General features: G+C 42.7%; 1 protein-coding gene across 19 annotated transcripts in view; it reads right to left on the bottom strand.

Moving 5' to 3' along the window:
- The window catches only part of LOC130534318 (regulating synaptic membrane exocytosis protein 1-like), a 42631-nt gene that overhangs the window by 11589 nt on the left and 5445 nt on the right, over window positions 1–25597 (bottom strand). For 14 of the 19 annotated variants that reach the window (XM_057048349.1, XM_057048355.1, XM_057048362.1 and 11 more), the window contains 15 exons: window positions 17158–17368; window positions 16117–16128; window positions 9834–10090; window positions 9052–9743; window positions 6030–6070; window positions 5340–5453; window positions 5154–5253; window positions 4890–5013; window positions 4389–4406; window positions 3518–3564; window positions 3202–3317; window positions 2978–3108; window positions 2718–2889; window positions 1318–1471; window positions 1112–1168 (listed from right to left, as the gene is read on the bottom strand). In XM_057048349.1, coding sequence (XP_056904329.1) covers window positions 1112–1168; window positions 1318–1471; window positions 2718–2889; window positions 2978–3108; window positions 3202–3317; window positions 3518–3564; window positions 4389–4406; window positions 4890–5013; window positions 5154–5253; window positions 5340–5453; window positions 6030–6070; window positions 9052–9743; window positions 9834–10090; window positions 16117–16128; window positions 17158–17368 — 2246 coding nt within the window. The remainder of the gene's footprint in view (window positions 1–1111; window positions 1169–1317; window positions 1472–2717; window positions 2890–2977; window positions 3109–3201; window positions 3318–3517; window positions 3565–4388; window positions 4407–4889; window positions 5014–5153; window positions 5254–5339; window positions 5454–6029; window positions 6071–9051; window positions 9744–9833; window positions 10091–16116; window positions 16129–17157; window positions 17369–25597) is intronic. The other 5 variants (XM_057048351.1, XM_057048354.1, XM_057048352.1 and 2 more) reach the window with 5 other exon arrangements.

Below are 25597 nucleotides of genomic sequence, written 5' to 3'. Positions count from 1 at the left end.
AACACATCCAAGAATCTGTGGATAAGCGACTGAAAAGAGATGCAAATATATCAAATGGATGTGGAACTGCAGCAAAAACCATATTCTCTGGTGAGAAATTAGAAAATGTCTAAATATAAAAGTATAACCAATGATCAGCCTTGATAGGATGTTTGTGTGGGCTGGTCCCGAGGTTGCTGGTTTAATTTCCAAGTGAACGGTATAACGCGTGAAAATTTGCTTGCTTGATTTGGCAACAATTCCTTAAAATCTATATAACACTCCAGAAGGGTTACATTACATCTGAAATAATTGAAGTGTTTATCCTTGTTTCTCTCTACTGCACGGAATTATTTGGACCACAACAAAAGTTTTGGCACCTCGTCACACTCTGACCACAGAAGAAGATGCAAGTTTATCTCAGCTAAAAGGAAATTTCTCTCTGTGACTCTATTTCCACAGTAAAGTCGAGGTGAAGGCCGATCCTGGAATAGAATCAGGAGGAAGGAGCGAAAATAGTGCACAAGGAAGGAAGGTTACAGGACAGTGTCCTTCTTTCAAGTGGAGATAGCAGCAGAATTTAAAGGGATTGCATTGAGCCTGTACTGACATACAGTCCAATGTGTTATGGCAGCATCCCAGCAGAGGATAAAAACGCTCTCCAAAGAGTCATAAACCTCGATGTCTGCAGAAAACTGCCTGCATTATGAAACAGTCCAATCAGCCATCATCGGCGCTGCTCAGACCGCCCGACAACTTTTCCCAGTTTATTGATTGTTTACATTTTAAACTGTGGAATTCTTTTTTTATGTATTCCAACCGTTAAAACTGTGTACTAACTGCTACAAGATTTATTTATACACATGATTTGAAAAGGGATCTTTTTTATGCATATGATCAGCGTATGTGTGTTATTTCCTCTTTTTAAAATAATCATCTTTCAAGTATCATTTCAAGAAAATGCTCTTGAACTGTGTTATGAATCTATGTTTGGAAAATTATATAGGAATGACAGTAGAGAATCGCTAAACCAAGATCACACACAGACAATCCTGCCCACAAATATTACTACAAAACAGCACCACAAATATTAATCTGGTTTGTGGGAGACAGAGAAATGATCCCCACCCACCTTTAGGCACTATTGCTGTACCCTCATCAAATTCAGGCTCTGAAAGGCGCTGAGAACCTAAACAGTTATAAACACAGACACACATGCACATGTATAAACCCAAAACACACACATTTAGACACATTTCAAGATGCAAATGCGGGGGGGAGGGGGGGGGGGTGATAACAAAGAAACTCACATACGTCGTAAGTTTAAATAAGACTTACGCTGCAGCTTCTTGCCAGGGGCGTCCATGTGCGCGTGTCGCCGTGGGAGGTACGGGGAGGGCTGGGGTAGAGGTATGGATGAAATATCGTGGGTTTGGAGGGGATACCAGTGAGGCTTGTCGTCCAGTAAGGCCGTCTCCAACTCTATCAGGATCTGCTCACATCAGAAACCACAGCAGGAATTCAGCATTCTGCTGACGACAACAACAGACCTTGGAGGCTTTCATGAGGTCTCTACTGTTTTGATCATTCAGAGCGCAAATGTCCTGGCACAGAAGTGATGCACGTCATGCTTTGTGTCAAAGAAGCACAGACGTTAAAGCTACGTCACTGATTTGCACTGGGACGCTCTGACCACATGGACGGATTTATTTTTGGGCCCTAAAAGTCAGTCTGGCAAACATGAGCAGACTGTTTACACAGCAGTCACATAGAAAGGGACGTTGCCATTCACGTGGCTCCATCACATAAACCATAACTTTTTTTTTAAAAGAAAAAACTGACAGTTGGACAGAGCAAATATCTCCAGAATAAGTCTGAATCTCTTTGCAAGCCGCAGCGATAGTTTAAATACTTCAAGTTGAAAATGGGCATGAGTTGGTTTTATTTAATGATTACATTTTTGACAGATCATTTTCAACCTTCTGAACTGTCCTTACTCCAAATATTGAAATGGAATTACAGTATAGAAATCAGGTAAAACCAGGTCAAAGTCTGTTATTGTTGCAGGTAAATCCACTGATTTGGATCATTCTTTTGCAGAAATTAAGAGAAAAGAGCTCTGTGTGTCCCCACCTTAAAAAGCAATCTGTAGAAAGAAGTAAAGGAAGGAGCTCGTTTTAACTTGAGTGGAATAGATCCTTCTTGGACACGATTTTGCTACTTCAGCACATTTCAGCACAAATCTGCGGCCCTGCTGTAATTGATATTCAACGTATTCCATGTTCTTCCCAAGTTCTCATTCTAGTCCAGCAAAGGAAATGCAGACGAATGAACATTTCCACCCGTCCATCAAACGCAGAGAGTAAAACAGGAGAACTTATTGCCAGTAAACAGTGTGACAGATCGAGATTCCAGTCATGAGTAATAGGTGTGTGTGTGTGTGTGTTTAGCTTTATGTGTCCTGTCCTGCTTTGTCTCGTGTCCTGTCAGTGTGTGTATGTGATCGTTGCAGATGAGGACATGACGGATACCGACTGCAGGCTCTCCTTGCAGAGGCTGTGCATCGTTTAGATCCACAAGTCTGCTTTGTTTGTCAGATCAAGAGGAATTCTGGGAGCCTGAGCCGATGATATAACTTAATTGTGGATTTGAGTGTCCAACATGTTCAAAAAAAATAAAAGTGAATCCCCTTTAAGAAGAAACCCCAAATAGATTAAAAAAAGTGGATCATGAGGTACCTCTCCCATGAAGATGCTGTCTTCCTCTGGTGACCTGGGTTGGTCCCATACAGTCAGCTCCAGCATGTGGTTGCGGAAATCCCTGCGATGGACGTGAGTGTAGACAAACGTCTGGTTCCATTTGGGCTCGCAGGTCTTCTTCACTGTTTTCGTCCTCCGTTTGCTCTTGTCGCTGCGTATGTGAAAAGGTCACATGGTTTCATGAGGAATCCTCTGGACTTTCCTTAGTGAATCACCCTAGGAACACGTTGCTGCTGTACCTGCGGTCGGGGAGGAAGTATATTTTGACATAAGCGCTTCTGGGCCGTCCGTCAGGCCGCAGAGGGAGCTCTACAGCCTGAAGCACGTTGACGGTTAGCTGGTGGCCAACTTTGTCATACCACAGCTTCACCTGTGTGGACAAAATCACAAACACAACGCAAAACATTTTCCAGTGCACCTTCGCTGGAAGACATCAGGACCTGCTCAGCGTGCGCACGCTCACCGAGAGTCGCCCCGGCATTAGCTGCAGAGCATTCTGGAGCTTCCCTGGGCTGGAAGGAGACAGCACATTTACAGTCGGTCGGTCCATCTTCTGGGACTCAAAAGAACTGGAACCTGCTACAAAAGGAAAAGAATGGATTTGCAAAGAGGACACCGAGTTGGTTTCAGAAGAGACGAAACAAAATGAAAATGAGAGAAAATCTATTCATAACTTTGGTCCATCTTGAATAACCAGTGTAAAATGGCAAATACAATAAAACAAATAAATCAGATATACAAAAAGGATAAAGACCAAAGATCCTACAGGAAATACCTACTAGATTCTAACGGAGGGTGGGACGTGTCGGGGATTCTTGGGATATCACTAAAAACAAAGAGATCATTTTAGTCCTAGTTCAGCAACAGCCATAGATTTCTTGGTGTACAGGCACACATGCATAGAACTGAAACTTTACTATAGTTGGAGGAAGCAGCACTGAAATCATGTCTGAGATTAAAAAGTCCTATGATTTAAAAAAAAACAAAAACATGGCGCAGCAAAGAGCCAAAGGTCATCTGAAGGGGTAACCTTATGCCGTGGGCATTGCAGACTTACTGGTTCAGTAAGTAAGTCCCAATTGAGGGGCCCAATGGGAAAGGTAAAGAACACAGGTTCTGCTGTCACACTTAACAGAGCTTTAAAATTTTAAATTCCACTATAATTATCCTTTTCATTCAGTCTGAAGCTGAGACGTGTGACAGCAACCCAATGTTGTTTCAAGCCCATTGCAAAAATAAAGTGTAAGTGTAATAAATATTGCTTAAACATGCCCCAATAACTAAAATTCCAAAAGAAAGATTTGCAAAAAGAAAAAAGAAAACCACCAAACCCTTCAGCAGCTTAAAAATGATTTTAACCTGCATATCAACCTTGCTGGAAATCAAAAAGATAAAAAATCCACTTGCTGCAGTTTCAGAACCTTGCAAAAGCGATGCTCTAAAGATGGAACATCCCCAGTGGCCATTTTGCATCTTTTCAAGTGACTTAAGTTTAATTATCGGTGACAGAAATGGCAATTTTGTTGAAAGCAGATCACCTTTGCACCGATATGATGCTATTTCATTCAAAGATGCAAAATGCTGCAAGCAAAACATAAAATTGTTTAAATTAACATGAGACTACGCTTATCAAATTGTCAGGTTACTTACTGATATTTTCTATACACCCTTCGCAAGTGTTTGGAGAGAAATTGATACATTCAACTTTTTTATAATAAAAACTACAATAAAGGCTGAGGAAATATTAATTAATTTAAATAAAAAGTATATTTTATATTTGTTTGCAGTAATGAACTACTGTCTCTTAAATGATTCCATAAGCAATATTTCAAAATAGAGGAAAATACTAATCAACCCGACCATCATTTTAACCTACATCGACATAAAAGTTACTTTTTTAAAAGTAAAGATTGTGGAAATATCCTCACATAAAAATAAGAAAAAAAAAAAAAAAAAACTTGGCAAATCCCTGCAGCAGGTTCCGTGGCTGGCTGCTTTTAATATTTAGAATGGATCCATATCATAATGGTTGGAATACAAATGGATGTCCCCAACTCTGATCTGAGGTCAGCCAATTCTGAGTCACAGTCTGAGTCGACACCAAAAATGTAACTGAAGGACCGTTGAAACACCGTTTCATGCCTGACTTACCCAATCGGTCTGGAGACCACCAGCTCCACTTGAGGTTCAGCTTGAGACTCCAGGATGATATCGTAAACTTCCTTCATGGTCGCTCCGGGTAACAGTTTCCCGTTCCACTGTAAAACTTCATCTCCTGGAAGAAGATGAAGTTTTGTGTTTGCGCTTTCCTCAAAATATTTATTTTATCTATCAGTCTGGGTTTTAACCCTGATTTAAATTCACATTCTTGAGAAAACCTGCCAAATATATCTGACGTTAGATTTCTTTGCCTACCAGCTCTGAGATGTCCCACCACATCTGCCAGGCTTCCCTTCTTGACTTTAGTGATGAAGGCACCTAATCTCCCTGACTCTGTGATTCTGCCTCCCACAACCTAAACACAGAGGGTAAGATCGGTGTCTAATCTGCCACATCAGGGTTGGAAAACGGGGAACACAAAGTAATTTCTCGCTGCCTGACCTTTAACCCCAGCATGGCTCCAGCTTCTTTTGGCATGGCGGCGCTTCTCTTGCTGAGAGTGATTCGTCCAATCAAATGATCTCCCTCCTTTGACGGCTGCCATGTCCCCGGGTGCTATGACGCACAACGCACGTATTTCAGTGGAGAATTATTCACAATTCTAGAATAAGTCCGATTTTTATGTCTGTGAAACTAGTAATGTAAATCACAGCAGTGTCTCTCTTTAACCTTCAATTGATTCATTTCCTGTTCTTTATATAATGACAAGGGCTCAATAGTAACAACAGATTGCTTAATACCACATAAATACCCATAAAATGAATCAGTTTTTAACCTGCAGTCATTAATACGGAGTCGTGTTGAGCCTGTGAACACTTCTGACTCTCACATCTACTGCAGTGGGTCGTTTCCTGTTAAAGATTTCTAGCATGCAAGAGGACCTTTCACATAAAGTAAGTTTGGAGCGAGCTCTTGTCTCTAAGTTCTTGTCTCTCTGTTCTGTAAGCAGAAGCAGTGAGCAATGAGCCCACTTCACTCCAGTACACATCGTACTATCCTTACTGACACGCCTGTCATCTGTACTGGAAACCGTACTGGAGCGATCTGCACCCACTTTGGTCTGCCACTAAAATCATCCATGCGGAACCCGGAACACATTTACCAATTTTCATATAAAAACCACGGACTTACATGCCATACAGTGGGGTCATGTGGGTAGCACTCCCAGTCGCCTGGAAGAGAAAAGAGAATAGCTTAGATACGAGAGGAAGAAGAGACTATGACCATCTTCATATTCCCTTCATAGATTCTCTCTCTCCCACACAAGCACCCACACCCACACGCACAGACACACACACACTTATAGAGGAAATTGTATACACAGCACATACCAGCCTGAGTCCTCTCACACACAGCTAGGCCAAATTTGGGGACACTTCAGAAGGTATTTGTTTACAGTGGACAGTTTACTGAATATCTGGGCCTCTGCTAAAATTAGAAATTTATCACCACAGACTGAAAATAGTCTGCTGAACCGCTGAGGACGCAGAAGCTCTTTCACTGTTTTAAATAATGTAGACATTGTTCAATCCTTCCTACTCAGTCGGTCCTCTTCAGATGATAATATCTGCTAAACCTGCTAATGTGAGTTTCCATATAAGAAATGGCTGATGCTGGTTTAGGGTCTATTCTGGGTGCTCTGTAGGACATTTTAGACAATTACAAAACATATTTTCAGTGTTTCACTCCATCCCTTGATTTACTCCAGAAACTGCTTCATCTGTACACACAGGCTGGGGGGTGGTATTAGAATGTGTGCAGGACCCTTCAACGACACTGTTATGACACAGAGTAAAACAGAGCCAAGCATTCCTAGGAGCCAGGAGGCTATGAGGTTAATGAGTTGTGACAGCTTATAGTGACATTATGTAATCTTTGAACAAACGGTCTGGCCACAGACAACAGGGTTCTCTGTTTCATCATTTCAGTCAGATCAGTACAAACGGGATTATTGCCACCACTGTGTGTGTGTGTGTGTGTGTGTATGTGTGTGTGTGTGTGTGTGTGTGTGTGTGTGTGTGTGTGTGTGTGTGTGTGAGTGTGTGTGTGTGTGGTGTGTGTGTGTGTGTGTGTGTGTGTGTGTGTGTGAGTGACACATGTGCTTTACATAAGACTTACAAGTCTACTATTTTGCCTCATTTGTACCTGGTTCGTTGGGAGCAGGACCTCTCGTAAAATGACATTTCCGTGCATGTTTTCTCCAACCTTAACAATGGTTTACATGCCTGATTGCTCCTGTGCTGCCAGTAAGCACATTTGTGAGCTGGCCTAGTCTTGGTCTAGAGCTAAAAAAGGAAGCAGCACCCTGGTGTGTTTAGAACCTGGACTTACTGCACAATCTCAAACCTCCGCTATGGTTCATGTCAGAATAGCAGATCTGACTTACTTGAGCTCACAGTTAAGACGTGATGTGTTGATAATAAAAGTATTACAAATAAGCATTAGTGTCTTAAAATAAAGCTTTGCACTGGTATCTGTAAAGACTGATAGTACTGAAAAGTTATACAGAAGAAAATAAAGATTATTGTGACCTTTTTCGATTAATCAAATCACACAATGAATCAAACGAGCAATTAAAGTCAAGAATGTTGGCAACCACCCAATTCTCTTTCGTCAGCTTTGTGATCATGCAAAGACACCCTAAAAATAATCCACTGTTTGAAGAAAAGTGCGCAAAAATAAATCGGATGTTCCAGAATAAAAGAAGGGCGGCTTTTCTGAGGAGGTGGTTGCTACAGACTTCACGAAAGAATCTGAGTTTGTCACTTTTCTTCGGCGATAATGACACCTTTGGTTACCCTGGTAACTTGCTTTTTTGTGCATGGCTCTGAGTAGAGGTTTATGGGTTGGCTGTTGCTTTTGAAAACTCTCATGTCATGCAAAAAAAAAAATATCATACAGCAAGTCATGACTTTATTCAGAGGTCTAAGTTTATCGGATGTGTGGAATGTAACATTCCACCCAAAATAACTATTAAATAGGATTTGAAACTCCTCAGATATTTTTGCCTCTATCCCAGAGGCATGAGAAAAACAAATGGTATTGGAAAACAAATTAGGACAATATTGCTTCTCTCCTAGTGGGTGGTATTACCTCAAGTCTTTAGCCAGTTTATTTTTATTAACCTTTTGTTGTTCTAGTGCAGATTGAATCATAGTGGTCTAAGTGACTAGCAAGGGTCTAGTGGTGGAGTGATATAGCCCAGCTTGAATTTGACAAGGTTACAGTGTGAACAGTGGTGTGTTCTCAGGCTTAGGGACATAGTTGGTCATGTGATGCCACCCAGGGTCAACGCCGGGATCAAGTGGGGTCAAACTGCCCCCATCGCAGACTCGCTACGATGCACACATGTACACTTGGTTTGGGAAAGTTTCTCCCTCAGGGTTGAGCTGAAAACAATGTAAAATGACACATGGGAAATACACGAGGGTTCTCACACAGTCATTATCAGACTGTCAGCTGAGATCCACTGCATGAGCTGGAGAAGTTAACGTGTAAAGATATACAACCAGATGACAGATAATATGGTACTGTCAGAATGTACGTTCTGCAGATTAGTGGGAATGTTTTGAAACCCAATATGTTCTAAGTGCAAAGAGTCCATCTATTCGTCCAGATGTCGGTGTGTTTTACTTTCTGAACATACAAAGACCCCATTTTACCCAGGTAACAATGGACATGTGAGGTTGAAGACAGCCGATGCTACACCACAAACTTTCTGAGGAACTTAACCCAGATCCTTAAGCATCCACATGCCATGATGATGCCTTAAGACTTAAATAAATGAACCGAACATCTGTGGCTTTTAAATTTGGAATCCAGGTGCTGATGTGGATCAGACTCCTCTGGTACAACAGGTGTGTTAGACACATGTCCAGAACCAAACATCAGGCGGCCATTGATGGATCTTTTGAGCCCTGATAGTGGTAGTACAGGGCCTCCCAGGGGAGTTATGAGCGGTCAGTAACATTTGTTCAGCTGTAATGCATCATTTAAAACATTTATAGAAAAAGATCATGTGATGTCATGTTGTGTCAATCAGCCACACTATAACTCAGGTGAGTGTAAATAAATACCAATGTTTCCTACCCTCCCTGGCTGAATTTAGCCAAAGTTTATTTATGAAGACACAGTGGTGTTTTTCTTTTCTCACCTCTCTCGCTGACACTATCGATCTCGGCGTCCTCACAGCTGCTGTACTCGGGTGTTGTTCCTCCCTCCTCCTCTGAACTACTGACGCTGGTTTGCCTCTTCCCTCCTACCCCCAGCCCTCGCTTTGACTTGTAGGGCCTCGGTGGTGGTGGGCGCAGAGATTCTGACTGATCAGAGCTTAGTGAGTCATTGCGAAGCATGCTCTCAGCCTTTTCCCGTTTGGTCCGTTTCACTACAGGCCCTTGGCCGGAGGCTGAACCTGGGCCTGAAGCAGAAGGCTCTCTGAGTTCAGGAGGAGGAGCTTTTTGAGCAAATGAGTGTTCATGTGGCCCGACAACCCCACCCAGTGTCCTCTGACCAGGGCGTACACCATTCCCACTCTCCCCTGCTACACCCATGCCACGACCCTGCACGGCCACAGGGTAGCCCCTGCCTCCAGGAGGGACCGGCCCTACTTCACGAGGAGGGACACTGCTGTGGTCCATGTGGTGGTAGCCCCTCTCTTCTGTCCGTCTCACTCCACCTCCCGTTCCAACAGGATCGTGCTCTAGAGAACGTCCCTTTGTCAACCGCCGGCTTTCCCTCCTCTCCCTGGACTCCCCTCGGAGGTCCCGATCCATGGACACCTGGGTCTGCAGTCTAGGCTGACCGGGCCTGGACTCTCCACGACCTGCTCCTCCACCGCCTCTAGTCCTGATGAAGTAATCAAAATAGGATACAGAGAAAATGTTGAGTGATTAAGGAAGCAATGGTTTGTCACCGCAAGTCAAATGTTCAGCTCACATGTCTCGTGGTGGCTCGCTACGTGACCGGGTATCAGTGCCGGGTACCATTCCAGGCTGGCTGGGGTCTTGCAATGCTGTCGTCGAGGGCGCTTGGGAGCGAGAACGGAGCTTTTTGTCTCCGGGAACTTGGCACACGGATGGCTCGCTAACGGCTGAACCAAGGCCAGGAGGTTTCCCTGCAGGACCGGTGAACCAGTCACCCGGTTTGGTCAGGATCTCCTGCTGCTTTCGACAGTTATTACATACCCATATCACCTGGGGCAGGAGGAGAGATTACAGTTATGAAAATCGACATATCTATTCATGATTTTAGAGAGAATAATTGTTACAGACATTTAAAGCTAATGTTTCCCACAGGAACGACAGTTAAAACCATCACTGCACTCTAGTCTGGCAGCCATGACTGTGAGTCCTGACTTCTGTCAGACAGGAAATGGCTCAACTCACTTTCTTGAACAGATGCCAATGAGTAGTCCTGAAATAAAGGGTTTTTTTTTTAATGGAAGCGTTTTAAGATCACCATGGCAGCAGTAGCAAGGAGCAGCTTGGCTTTCTCTGTAAGCCGCTTCTGACCTTCAAATGAAATACAGAATGCCAAATGGGTAATGAAAGAAGCCCGCTGTCGAGATAACATCGGCTGTCGTGTGTCATGTTTGTTGACACACGACCAGAGAATGTACGCTACACTCACTGCACTGCACACACTGCACAATTTTTTCACATTTTCGACTACGACTATCTTAGAACCACGATAAAAGTAAATATAATGCCCAAACTTTTTTCAGTATGTCAGTAACCTTTTAAGCTGGATAACAAAAAAACATAAAATATAGTTTTCAAATACATTTTCAAAATGAAATAAACTACTTCACTACTACTACTTGTGTAATTGATCATCTCCAAATTTACTCAGTCTTACATAAATGAATGATGCATTCCTATAAAAACAGGTGGAATTTTGAAGAATAGCTGGAGGAGATTCACCTGAGTAGTACAGGTAATCTTCACTATCTGGTGGTTCAGATGTATCGTATGGGTTAATTCGGGCGGCAGACCGCAACAGATATGACGACTCTGATGCCCGTTTTCTGCATACACGTATCGTCAGCATAGCTGTCAGCTCATATCGATGAGGGACACAAGTTACAGCCGAGAATAGACTTGGGCATCCCCAAGGGTATGCTGTGTGGATGCAGCTGCAGTCATGGTCCCGTGTTGCTATCAGAGCCAGAACAAGGAAGCCTAGATGACTGTGGAAGTGAGTTTAGGCAGGACATAAAGAGACAGTCAGAGGATGGGTTGCAAAGAAGGGTGAGAAGAGTTGGCCCCTCTCCTCCTGCCACCAGGGTTCTCATTACTCCTGAATTCTCCCTAATGACTCTTAAAAGAGCACTAAAATAAAAACTCTGGCATCGGCTAAACCTGACCTCCACCACCCCATCATCCTCTTACCCTTCCTCTCCTCCTCCTCACGCTCTTCTTCTCTCTTCCATTTCTCACTCCTCCAGATTGCTTTTGATTAAAGCTACAAAAGCTGAGGAGAAAACAGCTTTACACCAACGCATCTATATTTATCCTGCCACCCCAGCACCACCAGGGAGAGGGGAAAAACATGTGTGCTCCAACATACACAGATACACACACAACAAAGAAGGCAAAGCAAAACACCGCCTCATTTGGGAATGAAACGTCCACCAATCTGTGATTCTCTACAGTCAGACCGTCGAGGTGGACGGTTGCCAGATGGATGCTGCAGTACCACTAGACATGCCCATACGCTACATTCAGAAGGCAGCACCGAGACCAAGCGGTTTTGTAGTTGTATAGGACTTGAAAGATTATTGTATAATGAATACTGTGCATTTTTACAGCATACTGTTGAAAAAAAATCTAATCATAAAAAGATCACTCTGAATGATGGTTTAATGATCCAGACTGCTGAGTCAATTTACACTCTGCATCCTGCAGCTTGTAAATATGGTTCTTAGTATTTACTAGAGCAATATTTGATCAAAAGATGGACAACAAAACACAACAACACATAGACAACTTCTAGTCCATTGTTATGCTCACGGTTAACTTTCTTTCACTATTCATTTTATCTGAAAAATAAATGTAAAATGTTAAATAAATTATAAATTGAACTCAATGTTCTAACATTCTTAATTATCATAAATAGGCCAACTTTTCCTTATTAATAGTTATTAATAAGAAGAAATGGCATTAAAAGTTCGTAGCTAAAATCGGCAGCTTGATTTAAAGAAGTCCGTCTTTTTTCTGCGGAAGGTTTCATCCAAGCCAACACTCCTCGATTTGTGCTCCCCGTTCAGCACGTTTCGCTCATTGCAGGAGTGGAGACGGCGCTTGTGCGTGTCAACGCTGCAGAAAAAAATTTGCGAGCGTTGTGGAGATGCAGAGCAGGAAGCCCTTATTTTATAAGAGAATTACTTATCCCATAATAATCCCTATATTAGATCACACACTCTGATGGGAGAACAGCACAACACCGAGGAGGAAGGAATGATATCCAGGCAAAGAGCAGTGATACATACAAAAATATGCATATACACATTGTCATACATGAACAGACATACAATCATACATACAGTATGCACACGAGCAGAGACGCATCCCCACATGCATAAAATAAAACGGCAGCTACAGCAGCAGTGTGTCATATGACCACAGCGAGACCCCCGAGAGACACAGAGAAGGGGAGAGAGAGAGAATAGAAACTAGGACACCAAACCCTAGTGTGTGTTTGTTTTGCATCCTGCTGCATTTGCAGGCGTGTGTGTCCATCTGTATTTGTGTCTCTTTGTGTACGTCGAGGAGCTGAAGTGTGTGACCACATCTGCATCACTGCTCATGTGTACATGGTGCATTTGGGAGCTTTGGATTTGTGTGCGATTGAGTAGGACAATGAATAATCCAGAGGTGAAATCCTGGCCATTTGAGCTGAGAAGTGGCCGTACAGAATATGTTCTTTGTGTAGCAGCAGTGTGTGTAGCCAGTGAAGCAGGAGGTTAAGGAAAGGCTGAATCTTAGTATTTCCTTATAAACTGGAGCTGTGTGAGGAGGGAATTCCAAGGTAGTAGAACATAGAAGCAGAGCCAAACATGAAAATTTAGATTCATTCTTCATGAATAAATGTAAATGAGTTGTGCATTCCAACAAATTAATGGATTAGCATCATATGTGGGGACTGCAGAGTTTTTTCTCCCGAGTGTCAATTTTATAAAAAAAAACCTCTGTCACAATCTAACTTGTCAACATGGAAACTGGAGTGAACCTTGTGCAGTGCATAAAAAAACCAATGCAGTCAATGCAGCTATAGAAAAGTGTTTCTTCAGAGTTTTAGTTTAGGGCCAAAACTTCTACTGCTGAAAGATCCATGTGATATTAACACATGCAATGCTACAGCTGCAAATTTCCTGCTTCACCTTTGTAACATTTAGCTGCTTTTGTCTAAATGTTGAGAAAAGCCTCCTTTATTTTCTACAATTAAAGAGGGGAGGAGAACAGGCGGCAGCAGGATCAGGAAGTAGATCCAGCCAATGACAGAATGACGTATGACCTCAGGAGCATGTGAGGCGACTACTGTAACTGAGGGCGTCAATAAATCCTGTGCTAAGGATGAAAGACCGCCACAAAGGAGATTAGTGTCGACAGCAGCTAATGAGGTACTATATCAGCTAAGCACAGCACCAGCAGCAAAATACACACACACACACGTGAAAGTTGTGTTTCTGCAGGAACACGTGGAACAGTCGTACAGTCATGAGCAGGCTCACCGCACAATAGCCCCAACACACATCTTCACCTCACACACACACACAAAGGTTAAATCAGTTTGAAAGTTGGATTAATGCGTGTGTCCTGTCAACGTGGCAGGAAACACAGGCTCAAATTTTGGACAAATTTAAAAGTAATTCTGCTGCTTCATCTGTTTATTATTTAGCTTTTGATTCTCCTGCCAGCTTTAGCAACAACTTTCTTTAATATTTCTCTGTTGTTTCAAGGGATTTTTTTCTTGAAAAAGACTCAAGCCACCCAGGATGGAGTGAATAACATACCCAGGTTTTAGATCATTGTTTTCTGTTGTCTTCTCATAATAATGATAATAAACATCACTTTGTGTTAGTTCTGCTCCTGTATTCTCACTCCAGGTGGTACCAGAATGGTCCTCAAGGGTTTCCAACTCCCCAACTTTACCTCCATTAGCTCCACCTCTTAAGGATGTCCATGAATCTTTCTTAAAACATCTTCCATCTGAATAAACTTTAAAAGTACATCCTTGCACTAATCATGGGAGTTGAAGGGAAAACATCTGAGAATTCCAATGGAAAACATCTGTGATTACTGATATTTAAATTCTAAAAGTCTCAAAGACACAGAAGTCCTGCTTATGTGTTGCTACACGTGTGCTGACAAACACGTTTGTGTGTAGACCTGTTGCCTTGAGCGGGGGACGGCCCCCTTAAGACCAGTCAATGAGAGATCGACGTGAAGACAGCTAGCTAGACCGGCGATCAATAGTAATCATGAGGCGCTGTGGCGTTAACGGCAGATGACACATCGCCCACATTTTCTGCAGCACCGCAGCGCGACACAAAGCAGCTCAAAGCCATAATTCCTTGAAGGCTCAGATCAATAGATGTACATTTCCACAAGTCACAGACACGTAGTAAGATTAGATTTTTTTTCAGGTGTTTTTGCCTTTATTTGACAGGTCATTCTTCTTCAGGGGCAAGACTAACTTTTTCAGCCACAGCACTTGCCTCAGTGGTAATTGTGTCAGGTTTCACGGCAGTTGCTCTTTCATCCATCAGTGTTGTGCTTTAAGCATTTACACCCTCAGAGAAGAAAAACAAGAGCACTTTCCAATGCTTGGAATGAGTGTAAGAGACTGTCCATCACAGGTTTTTTCACCAAAATAAATTTACAGAAATATCATTAATGTATTAAGACTAATATCAAATTAATTAACCAACTGGGGATGGGAGGAAACAGCTTGTCTTTGTCTAGTGTGTGCATGAGTGCATGTGTGTGTGTGTGTGTGTGTGTGGTGTGTGTGTGTGTGTGTGTGTGTGTGTGTGCGTGTGTGTGTGTGTGTGTGTGTGTGGTGTGTGTGTGTGTGTGTGTGCGTGTGTGTGTGTGAAATGGAGAGAGAACTTTTGAGAGAGATGGAATCAAGGCTTCAGAATTATTTAACTTTTAGTTAAAAGAAAACATAGATACACATGCACACACTCGCAACATAACACACACATGCTGCCACAACCATGGCAGATAATGAGCCCTTACTATCATTAGCACATCAGAATGGAGCACATTCACCACAGACTCAATATTTCTAATTTACTTTGGATGTTTCTTTGTACATTTGCTGCAATATTAAAATGAATACACATTATAAAAACTAAATATGAGACCTGTCATATTCTATCTTAACATAGACAAGAACCTCAATGGTTAAATGCAGGTATATTTAGGGTGTTTTTCACCTTCAACTATGTTTTCTTTTGTTTCCATCCCTCTGCTGGGAGTACCAAGGTGTATCACCTGTGTCCTGTTGTCAGCCTCACTAAGGGTTGCACCTGCTTATCTCATTATCTCTGACCATCTTCTACTGGTCTCCTCCTGGCAGTTTAAGTCCGTTAGGTAGGGCTGTTATATCTGTGGGCTGTGTTTTAAAGTAAGTGAACGCGTCATTTCTAACACACTCGATTTTGAAATAAAATCTAAAATCAGCGTAGAAAATGTTTTGATTGTTGTGCCATGCTGGATTAATCCACCCCCAAGTAACTGAATCCATATCAAACAGAACTTCAAACCCGATCTGTTGTCCAGATTTACACTGCTAAAGATATATAAGACCTCCAATCTGCTAAAACTTGGAAAGGGGGGGATGATTGTCATACCAAGTGTTAGCAAGGGACTCGGACGACTGTACAGAACTCCAAAGCATTCTGTCGCGCTTGAGTTCGGCCCTGCATCAAAGTTCTCTTTGGCAAACGCCCTGAGAAAAGGTGGCCAAGGCAGAGCAAGCTTCCGAGGTGTGTGCTACAGAAAAGTTTCTTTAATGGTGGAGTTGCTAATCCCATTTAACTTGTTCAACTAATCCACAGGACAAAAATACAAGTCTCTCAATGAGTAATACACAGCATATGATATAGTGGGAGATCACGCTTGTTCATCTGCAGTCATATATCACCATGGTAACACATTACATTACAAAATACATACAGAATAAAATAACAAGGGAATGCAGTACTTACCACTTTGTCCTCCTGCAGTCAGCAGTGTCAAATAGAAAAATGTAGAAAAAAAAATAAAAAAAGAAAGGTCAGGAAGGATGATTATCCTAAAGTCTGACTTCAATGGAATAATTATCTAATAATGTAATGTAAGACATAATTTAACAGCAACATTTGTGTAATATTGTGACTGCAGCGTGGTTGTGCAAGGCAAGCTAATAGCTAACAGACCTGTAGAAAGAGTAGGTAAAAACTGCAGCTTAATTCACAAACAGGACACATTTAAGGTTATTTTCTATTGAGTACATTTAGCCAGTGTTGGCATAAATACTGATAATGGGCTCTAACAGTGTGACAAAAATTCTGCCTCCGCTTTAAAGGGCTTTTTCTCACCAAACTGCCCCCAGCTTGATGCACCAGGACCCCACAGCTGAACTAACCACCATGTCAGGCCCTAATTAATTTGTTTGTGTGTGTGTGTGTGTGTGTGTGTGTGTGTGTGTGTGTGTGTCTGTGTCTGTGTGTGTGTGTGTGTGGATGGTGGTGGTGGGGGGGAGTCTAATTAAATGCCATGCTGATGTCAAAGAAAGTGGGAGAGCATTGTCACTTGGAAGAAGACTGGAGTCCCCACACGCGCACCCACGAAGGCACCCCCTGCTGTGCCGGTATAGGGCACCTCGGAACCCCTGAGAGATCAAGATGGAGTGGGAGACCACCCCCTTTGTCCACAGCTCACTCTAATGCCCAATTAACCTTTACCAGCTCCTGCCTAGGTCATCACACACAGAGGCATAGATCACGTTCACAAGTAGAAACACACGCTGAGCCCAGATACAGCACGCAGGGCTTCGAAAAGACACACACGGCTCATCACCTCCATCTGAGTCCAGACACCTGAGCCCTGTCTGACTGGATATACAGCGCTACGCTACTTTATGGGCTCTGTGGGGATATTTACCACATCTCTCTTAAATCAGGATGTAAAAATGTGTGAAACAATTAAAAGCAGCAGCAGCATATTCATATAACAGCATACAACGCCGATGACCCGTCACAACTTACCGTGTTCGATCTCAGGGAGACTCGGCCCCCACAGCGGGCACAGAACTTGGTCTGGCAGTACGAACACAGATTCCCGCAGCCGTCCGCAAATTTGGTCTTGCGGCAGATGCCGCAGGTCGGGGCGTCGTCCCGGTGAGCGGCCGAGCTCGCCGTCACCGTGGCTTGCCGGATCACCGTCTCCCTGTAGCTGGACAACTGCTGCTGGACACCTCTGGATGAAACAGAAATATAACAGCTTTGAAGGGTCAGCGTATATTCAGAACAGGCACCAGAAAGTGAGAGACGGACGAGTCCACTTTATTTTACCGTCCTGTCAACGAATGTTTTTGTGCCTGCTATTGTTTCCGGACCGATTCGACGACTCCAAAAACTCCTCCAATCGATATGAGAAAAGGAAGAGAATGGGTTTTATGGAAGGCGTAACAGAGATGGAGATTCAGAGGAACGAGGAGGAGAGACGGTGGGTTGAGGAGAGGGCAGGTTTTATGGCAGCGGGGCTTAAATATTCCCACCGTACAGCCCAATTATTTGTGATTCAAACACGGACACAGAGCCAAACAATCCAGAAAATAATCATGAGGGCAGTTGGTTAAAACCAGTTAAAACCAGGCCAGGCTGGTATAATAACTTCACTGGTGACATCTCATATTTCTCACACACACGCACCAAATATTACAGCAAATATATTTTTCTAAACCACAAAACACGAAATAAACATGTCACAATCAGATGGGTCAAATAGTTGACAGAGGAATTTTCCAGGCTCTACAGAGAAACTTTGCTTTGACAGCTCTGGTGGCAGTTCAGCTCACAACCAACGTGCTAATTTAGCCTCCACACCTCACTCAGCAATGAAAAAACAAGCTTTGATTTATGAGGTGGGGGGAAAAATATTGAGATGAGCCTGTTCAGCCGTATCAAACTGCCATTTAACAACGCAGATTCAATCACCGCTGTCATTTGACGCTCATAAAGCAACATAAATTAATTGACATTCTCTGCGGCTGCATGCTGTGTGTGTTGTACTTACAGAGCGGGACTCAGAGATACAGTCTCCTCCCCCATAAACCTGGGTGTTAAAAAGCTACGACGCCCCACAGAGGAAAGTCCAGTGGCATTTGTTTAATAGTCAGAGTAGCGTTGCCTCCTCAATGTGTAACAGGACTGACTGAAGACACCCACACAGAAAGGCTCCGGGGACCCATTTGGTGAACCACAAACCCGTCCTAGCAAACGTTAACACCTGCTCACACACACATACACACGCGCCAAAGGCTGCACTGAGGTCACCCGCTGCTGCGGCACTACAGGATTTACTTCCTGTTCCACAGCTCACACTGGGTCTGTGGTGACCCCTGACAATGCTAACCCCGACACCCTGTGGGACTCATATGAGTGATCACATTTATGTGCAGTGAATCAATGTTGCATTCCTTTCGAAATAAAGGCATTTACTCTCGTGTAATAACTGATGGAACACCTAAACACAAAGTGTCAGTGCCGAATTTGCAGAAAAATACTGTAAATAAATAGTAGTGATTTACTTTGCAAAAATAGGTAAGGATTTTTGAATTTATTTCACTTGTGTGAAATTGCTTTTTATTAAACAGACAAATAGGGGAAAACTGTAGGCGTAACGAGGGTTTTCTACAAAAATCATGAGAATCAACATCAATTCTGTCAGCTATGACTGATCATAATGAAGCTGTGCTGTGTGAACAAGCAAATTACACACACACACACACACACGGGGCGAAGTGAAGCGAGAGAGTACAATGGATGGAACTGACTGCAACAAGGATGAGAAAAACAAACTTTCTCATTTTTACTAGCACTGATTTGTTCCAAGATAGAAAGTGTAAAAACAAGTTTTTCTTTTTAAGACTACACTGTATCTTTTTACAACCACAAAACAAGAGTCATAATAAGGGGAACTCATAAACAATTAGTTGTGCATTGTTACCCATGCTGGGCATAAGAATGGAGGAATCTTTTGCATTGAAAAGGAGGAGCGACCAGTTCATCTTATATCTCTATTATAGAAGATTCTTTTTTTAATAGATGGGACTAAAGGGTCCAGAATTTATTAAATTGAATGGCCCAAATCACTGAAAAAAGTTTAAACGTCCATTAAAACACCTAAGAACCTCCATCCCCGCTGCTTCATGCTCAGTGGATGAATCCAAAAATAAAGCACATAAAATAGTCCTTTAGCGGAGTCATTAGGGTTGGAAAGCCACACTGGCACTGCCTTCGGCACTCCTGAGGCTTCCATAATGAAGGGTGGCATCAGTTTGGGCCCGGGAGCCAGTTCAGACTCCCGCAGTGCCTCAGGCCTCTGTGGCCAAGTATGAGTCAGACCTCCAGTTCCTGGATCGATATTCAGAATGCAGGCAGATATGAATCCACGACCACTGAGTCGGTGTCAAAAGAAAATCACCTCATAGCCATTTAGAAATTAAACATTGCCGCTCTCGCCGGCCGTCCCCGTTTATTAGTCCAATCAATTCTTGTTTTTGAGGACCGTTGTATCCATTTTTTCTGTTCTGCTCGGTCTTGACGTTTTTTATGGTTTTCAAATACGTCCATCTTTTTACCTCTTCCCACTCCTGGAGACTAATCGAGTCTCTGGACACACATTGCACTTACTGCGACGGAATCATCTGCAAAATTGATTGGAACTCATTCAGCATCCAATAATAGAAGAATATTAATAAAGTTTTTTTCCTTTCATGCAATTTGTGAAATTGAATGGAAGGAAAATGCACACCAGAGTTAAAAATGCTGCGTGTGTGCATGCACGCCTTCATATAGAGGGGGGATGCATTTGCATGCCATGGAGATCCACCTACACTCACTTTAAAGCCTGATTATTAGCAGAAAAGCTTTTATCACATCTGCCATCCAATAGGAATCTGTGGATGGTGGAAACAGCTCCGTGGAGCTTCAAGTACAGATTGCATACATTGTATTCATGTAAATTTAAGGAGTAAATGAAGAGTATGTCTGTGACTTTAAGGATTTCTATGGCCTTTTGTAACCAAATGATGACACTATTCATTCAGAAAACAAATCCTCAAATTTGCAAATGCTAAAAATGAATATGTATTTAGTTAAAGCCTTGAATTACAGTTCAGTATATAATTAAGTTTAGAGGGAGTTAACTCTTTCAGCTACTACAGTAGTGGCGGTATTAACATGCAGTTCATCTAAAACAAATATCAGTTCATGGTGTGTGTGTGTGTGTGTCTGTCTGTGTGTGTGTGTGTGTGTGTGTGTGTGTGTGTGTGTGTGCGTGTGCGTGTGTGTGTGTGTGTGTGTGTGTGTGTGTGTGTGTGTGTGTGCGATCAGATTTTTGTGATGTTTCTGTGTTCACGTCTCCATTCTTCTGTCCTGTTCTGCAGCCTGCCTGCTCACCATATGGCAGGCAGGGACACGGACAGTCTCTCCAGCTCTCTCAGGATATGCCAGGCTCTGTTGTCTGTCCTCCGTCCCTTCCCTCCTTCATTTCCGTCACCATGCTGCGTTGTTTGGCTGCGCTCTCCCAAAACCATCTTCTTTAAACGCACCCTTTTTTTTTAATTGAATAGTTTTTTGCTGGTGAATTTAATGTTTTATAACTGTACGTTTCAATCCAAAAAAACATTTTTTTTACTCAGGAAAACAAAAAGTGTTGATTCCTAAGAAAAGTTTGACTTTATACACAATAGAATTCAACTGTTCTGCTCTCTTTTCTGGCTCACCTTTCACTTTTACTGCATTTTGTTATATATTCTTTGATCTTCCCTGTCTTAATTACTCCAGAAAAAGTGAATTAACACCCCGAAAAAGTGAAAACAGAACAAAACTAGCAAATCCACTAATCCACAAACGTGTTTCAAAAGCTTTACAAGTGCCCCTGACAAAAACTGTGTTGCGCTCTGCTTAAAGCAGAAGCACAGGCTTAAATTCATAAATACATCATAAATAACTAATTTCCTTGCAAAATAAATGATAAAATTCCTCCAGAACATTTTCAATCACATCATTATCTCCTTTTCGTGTAGTTCCTTGGAAGGGATTGAGCAATAACACAACTGGCTTTTATCTATTAAAGAGGTGACAGACAGGAAACATGCAGCTCTTTGCACGTTTATTTTTATCCAACATGACTCAACAATGACACCCCCTGAAGAATTGAACACACTGTCTGAACAGTCATGAACATTTGAGCGACTCTTCCTGCCTCAGAGTTTCAGCCTGTCTCTGTTAAACATTCAACCAATTCATTTAAACCACCTATTTGTTGCATATGGAAATTTACAAGCAGCCCACACGTGGACTATGAGCCAGCTATGACGTGCCGAATTTCACGGGAGAAAATGTGTATTTTATTCAAATGTATTATAGATTTTCAATCTAAGAAGACAGCATGTAAAGACAGCAAGATCAGAGTTTTCCATGAGAATTCTTCTCAGCTGAGTGTTTATAATCCTATCATAATTTATCGCAATGGGCCTAAATGATGATAAAGGATTTGTTACTACAAGCATGATGCCTTATTTGCTACTGTTGATACCAGTTTAAATAAAATATCCTATCAATAATTCAACATAAAATTCAGTGTAGTCTAATTAAAGACTTCTGTGAGCGATGGAAGTGAAGAGCTGCTTCAATGTCCGTCTTTGCCACCTAAAATATCGACGCTACAGCTTCTCGTGTGATCATAATTGGCAATAATTGGGTATTTTTTGATAGGAAATTAATATATTCAGTAACAGGAGTCCAATCTTCACCAAACAAAATGCAAAATAATCAAAGGAGCATAAACATGTTTGAGCTAACCATCTGTTTGCTGCTTCTCAACTTACTGCTAAAGATTTTGTCATAATGTTTCAGCGGGTTTGTCCTAAATTTGATGTGTATTCGTATATTTGATTCTATAAATTAGGCAGTGATATAAAATCTCCCATTACTTGGCCAATACATTTTGTTTGAAACTGGCTGAAGTGGCAAAGGGGAAAAAAATCGACATGTAGGCCAATCTAAAAGAAGTAAAGTGGGATGGGAAAAAAGGTAGAACAAAAGATAAAAAGAAAAGTGAGAAATAGAAAGGGTGGGACAAAGAGGAGAGAGGAGGAACAGATGGAGTGAACACCAGAGCCAACAGCAGAGCTAAGTGGGTAGTACACTCCCCAGACAGCACTCCATATGGCCTGACAAAGCCATACACAGCCAGGCAATACACATTTACACACACATGCACACACTGACACACGCAGCGTGGATACACACTGACACACACAGCGTGGATACACACTGACACACACAGCGTGGATGCACACCGTCACACGCAGCGTGGATACACAGCCCTCGCCACAAACAACCAAGTTCACACACATATTCACACATTGCTGTGCACCCACACATATGCAGATCTCCGTCTGAGGGGAAATCCACTTGAAATCAGACGGGAAATTTACAACCATTAAATATATAGTTTTAATCTGTTGACATTGGTCTGTTAATGGATGGCATTTACCGTGAAAATTAAACATTCCAGAATTACAGAAGATCATCTGTGATATTGGTCTAGTGAGCAGCTGTCAGCAACATGGTCAAAGAGGGGAAAGGATCCACTCTGTCTGATTTTTGACTAAAACTCCAAGTGCAGTAGAATTAGTAACATCACGGTGCATCGTCAGTTTGTGGCAGAACTCAAGAGATCAAGATTAGGCACAGGCCAGGCATATATGAACTGAAAAAGAATCTAGAATCTACATGAAATAATAAGGATTTTGCTTTACTCTTAAGGTGCAAGCCTCAGTCGTGAGTGGACAGGGAGCCCCTCCTCAGTAGCTGCAGGAGCAGAGGCTCCAGGGAGGACCAAGATAACAGCCAATCCCTGTGAGACAATGAGGAAGTTCTCGCTAATCCCCACGGTCACAGATGTTACCATGGGGCTTCTGGGCCATGGCGATGGTAGACTGCTGTCAGAGGATACCTGACCAATCCCGATTAGTGAGGGGAAGTGTAAACACCGATGCATTGCAGCACATCCTTACAAATGGAAGGGTACACAGTGAGCAGCTATAGGTGTATGGATCGCTATATAGACCTGACCTGACCAGACAACATATAGAAAGCATGGAAATAATGCTTTGAACATGCTATCAACACCGTAGTGCTGCTAGCACTTGTCAACGAAGCAGTTGAAAACTCAGATATGCACGCCCAGTCACACCAGGTGTAGGACAAATAATAAATGTCCATTACAACAAAAGTGGGCATGTGATGATTAACAGCTGAAGGATTAAATGTTCCCCTACAGGCTGAGAAACTTTGTACCACTTTTGGGCTCATTAAAAAGTTTTATTTTAATTAATTAAAAACCCCAAGAGGTGAGCTCAGAAGTACAGAGTGGCCAGCTTTAAAGCAAGGAAGCGCCCCACATAATACCTGGAAAGTCTGTAGGAAACAAACATTATCTTCTCAATGAACTGTTTATGTCAGCTGATTTCCCCTGGGATTATTTCAGACTTGCAGATTTACAATAGGAACAACAAGAGAATGGCACTGAATAAACTAATACTTCAAGGGGGAAAAAAGGAGTTTTACTTCTTCAGCAATTTTATCCGTTAAATTAATGATTTGAAATAAAAGAGGAAATCGATTCTGGTCCAAATGGTGTTAACATACTTTTCTCCACAAAAGTGTTTGTATTTATTAAGATATCAATATTTAGACCCCAGAGGAGGGAGTACTTCTGGAACACCAAATGTAATTTCTGGTGGAAAAACCTGGGGAATTTAGACTGGAAAGACAGATTGTGTGATGCTGCTAATAGGGGCCAGATTGTGGGATTCCTCACAGAGGCACATGCAGTCCAGCTGACCTCACTCTCCCATCACACATACAGTATAAAAAACACTTCAGAGTATAAACAAGCTTTATCCTTTCATCACTGTGTGGCAGGAAGGAGAGCCATCAGTAGCTGCAGCAAACACACACACACACACACACCACACACACACACGCGGAAACTGGCATATCAGGGTGGAAATAAGCCGGTGGGGATGGAGGCGCTCGTATAACATCAAAGAGTCAAAACAAGTTTGCAATTCATGTCACAAACGCACACACACACACATGCACACACAATATATATTACACATACGTACAGTAAGTGTGTGTGCAAAATGATCAGAGCAGCTAAGCTGTTTATTTAATTAAAAAAAAGAAAGTGTTCTTTACCAACCCATCAAACAATGCCACTCATGTAGGGGATGGAAAGTGCTGTTTCAGCACAAGTTAACCTTAAAGCTCAGAGAGCCATCGGCCGTCCACATACGCGTGCCAGGGAGGCATGATTTATGTATTTGTGCTTCCGCTGCTTCCACGTGCACTGCCACACTTTCAGGTTCCTGCAGCAGTGAGCAGATGAGCTGCTGCAGTTCACAATGAGGGGGCAGGAGACTGAGGTCTTTGAGGGGGCAGGGGGCACTCCTGGAGACTTTTCATGACACTCTGGTGCCACCTCTTATGGGGCGGTGTTCTGTCCCAGCGTGGTCTCAGCCGTTGACAGGAAGAGCCTGGATAAAGTGATCAGGGGAGCTCTGTCCCGGGATGCCCCCCTGACTTCCTGGAGGCGGACGAGGACAAGCCTGTCATCCGTATTAGTGAATGACAACCACTCTGACAACACTGGGGAGCTCCATCCGTCTCAGACCACTTCAGCAACGTGGGTGAAGGAGGCCCTTCCCTCCTGCAGCCGTCAGCAGCGCTCCTCATACACCACAGAGACTCACAACATCTGACGAAGGGCGCCAAGAAGGCCAGATAATAATGAAGCTCTTGCTCTGTGTGAAACCTAGATCACACGGTGTAAAACATTCAAGGGTATGTGCAGGATTAATATCATCATTCCTGGGAGCAAAATTAATATAAATAGTTCATATTTTTGTCATGAATAGGACTGAAATCTGCTGCTATGATGTATATGCTCCAGCGTGTCTGTGGTGTTTACGTTGTGATATCTGTAGACCTCTGACAGACAAGAATCGACTCGTGTCAGCTGTGCAACACACAATCTTTTAAGATTAAAGCTCCACTCCTTTGTCATGTGGCGTGACAAAGGTTATCCAGGGGTTACTGGGAGGAGGCAGAAATGCAGCCTGGACCAGTCAACGGTGACTGGAATGTACACAAAAACATCCCACCTAGGTTCCTTTGTTGTAGCTGCATGTTTTTGGTGGCACCGACAGTCACACTCTGCTTCCTCTCCATCCAGACTGTCAGCCATGTCAAACAAGCTCATAATGAGATATTTTATCCACAACGCTGAACGTGTGTGTTACACACTGACTCGGAGTTTTGCACACCTGCCTCCGCTGCAGGCAAACACAGCCCAACCGGACAACAGGAGCTGATACAGGTGAGGAAGGGTAAAACTGATGCACGC

This window comes from Takifugu flavidus, chromosome 11 (genome assembly GCF_003711565.1).
Source record: "Takifugu flavidus isolate HTHZ2018 chromosome 11, ASM371156v2, whole genome shotgun sequence".
NCBI lineage: Eukaryota > Metazoa > Chordata > Actinopteri > Tetraodontiformes > Tetraodontidae > Takifugu > Takifugu flavidus.
The sequence above is the reverse complement of the archived record's forward strand: the minus strand, read 5'-3'. Positions and strand labels throughout refer to the sequence as shown.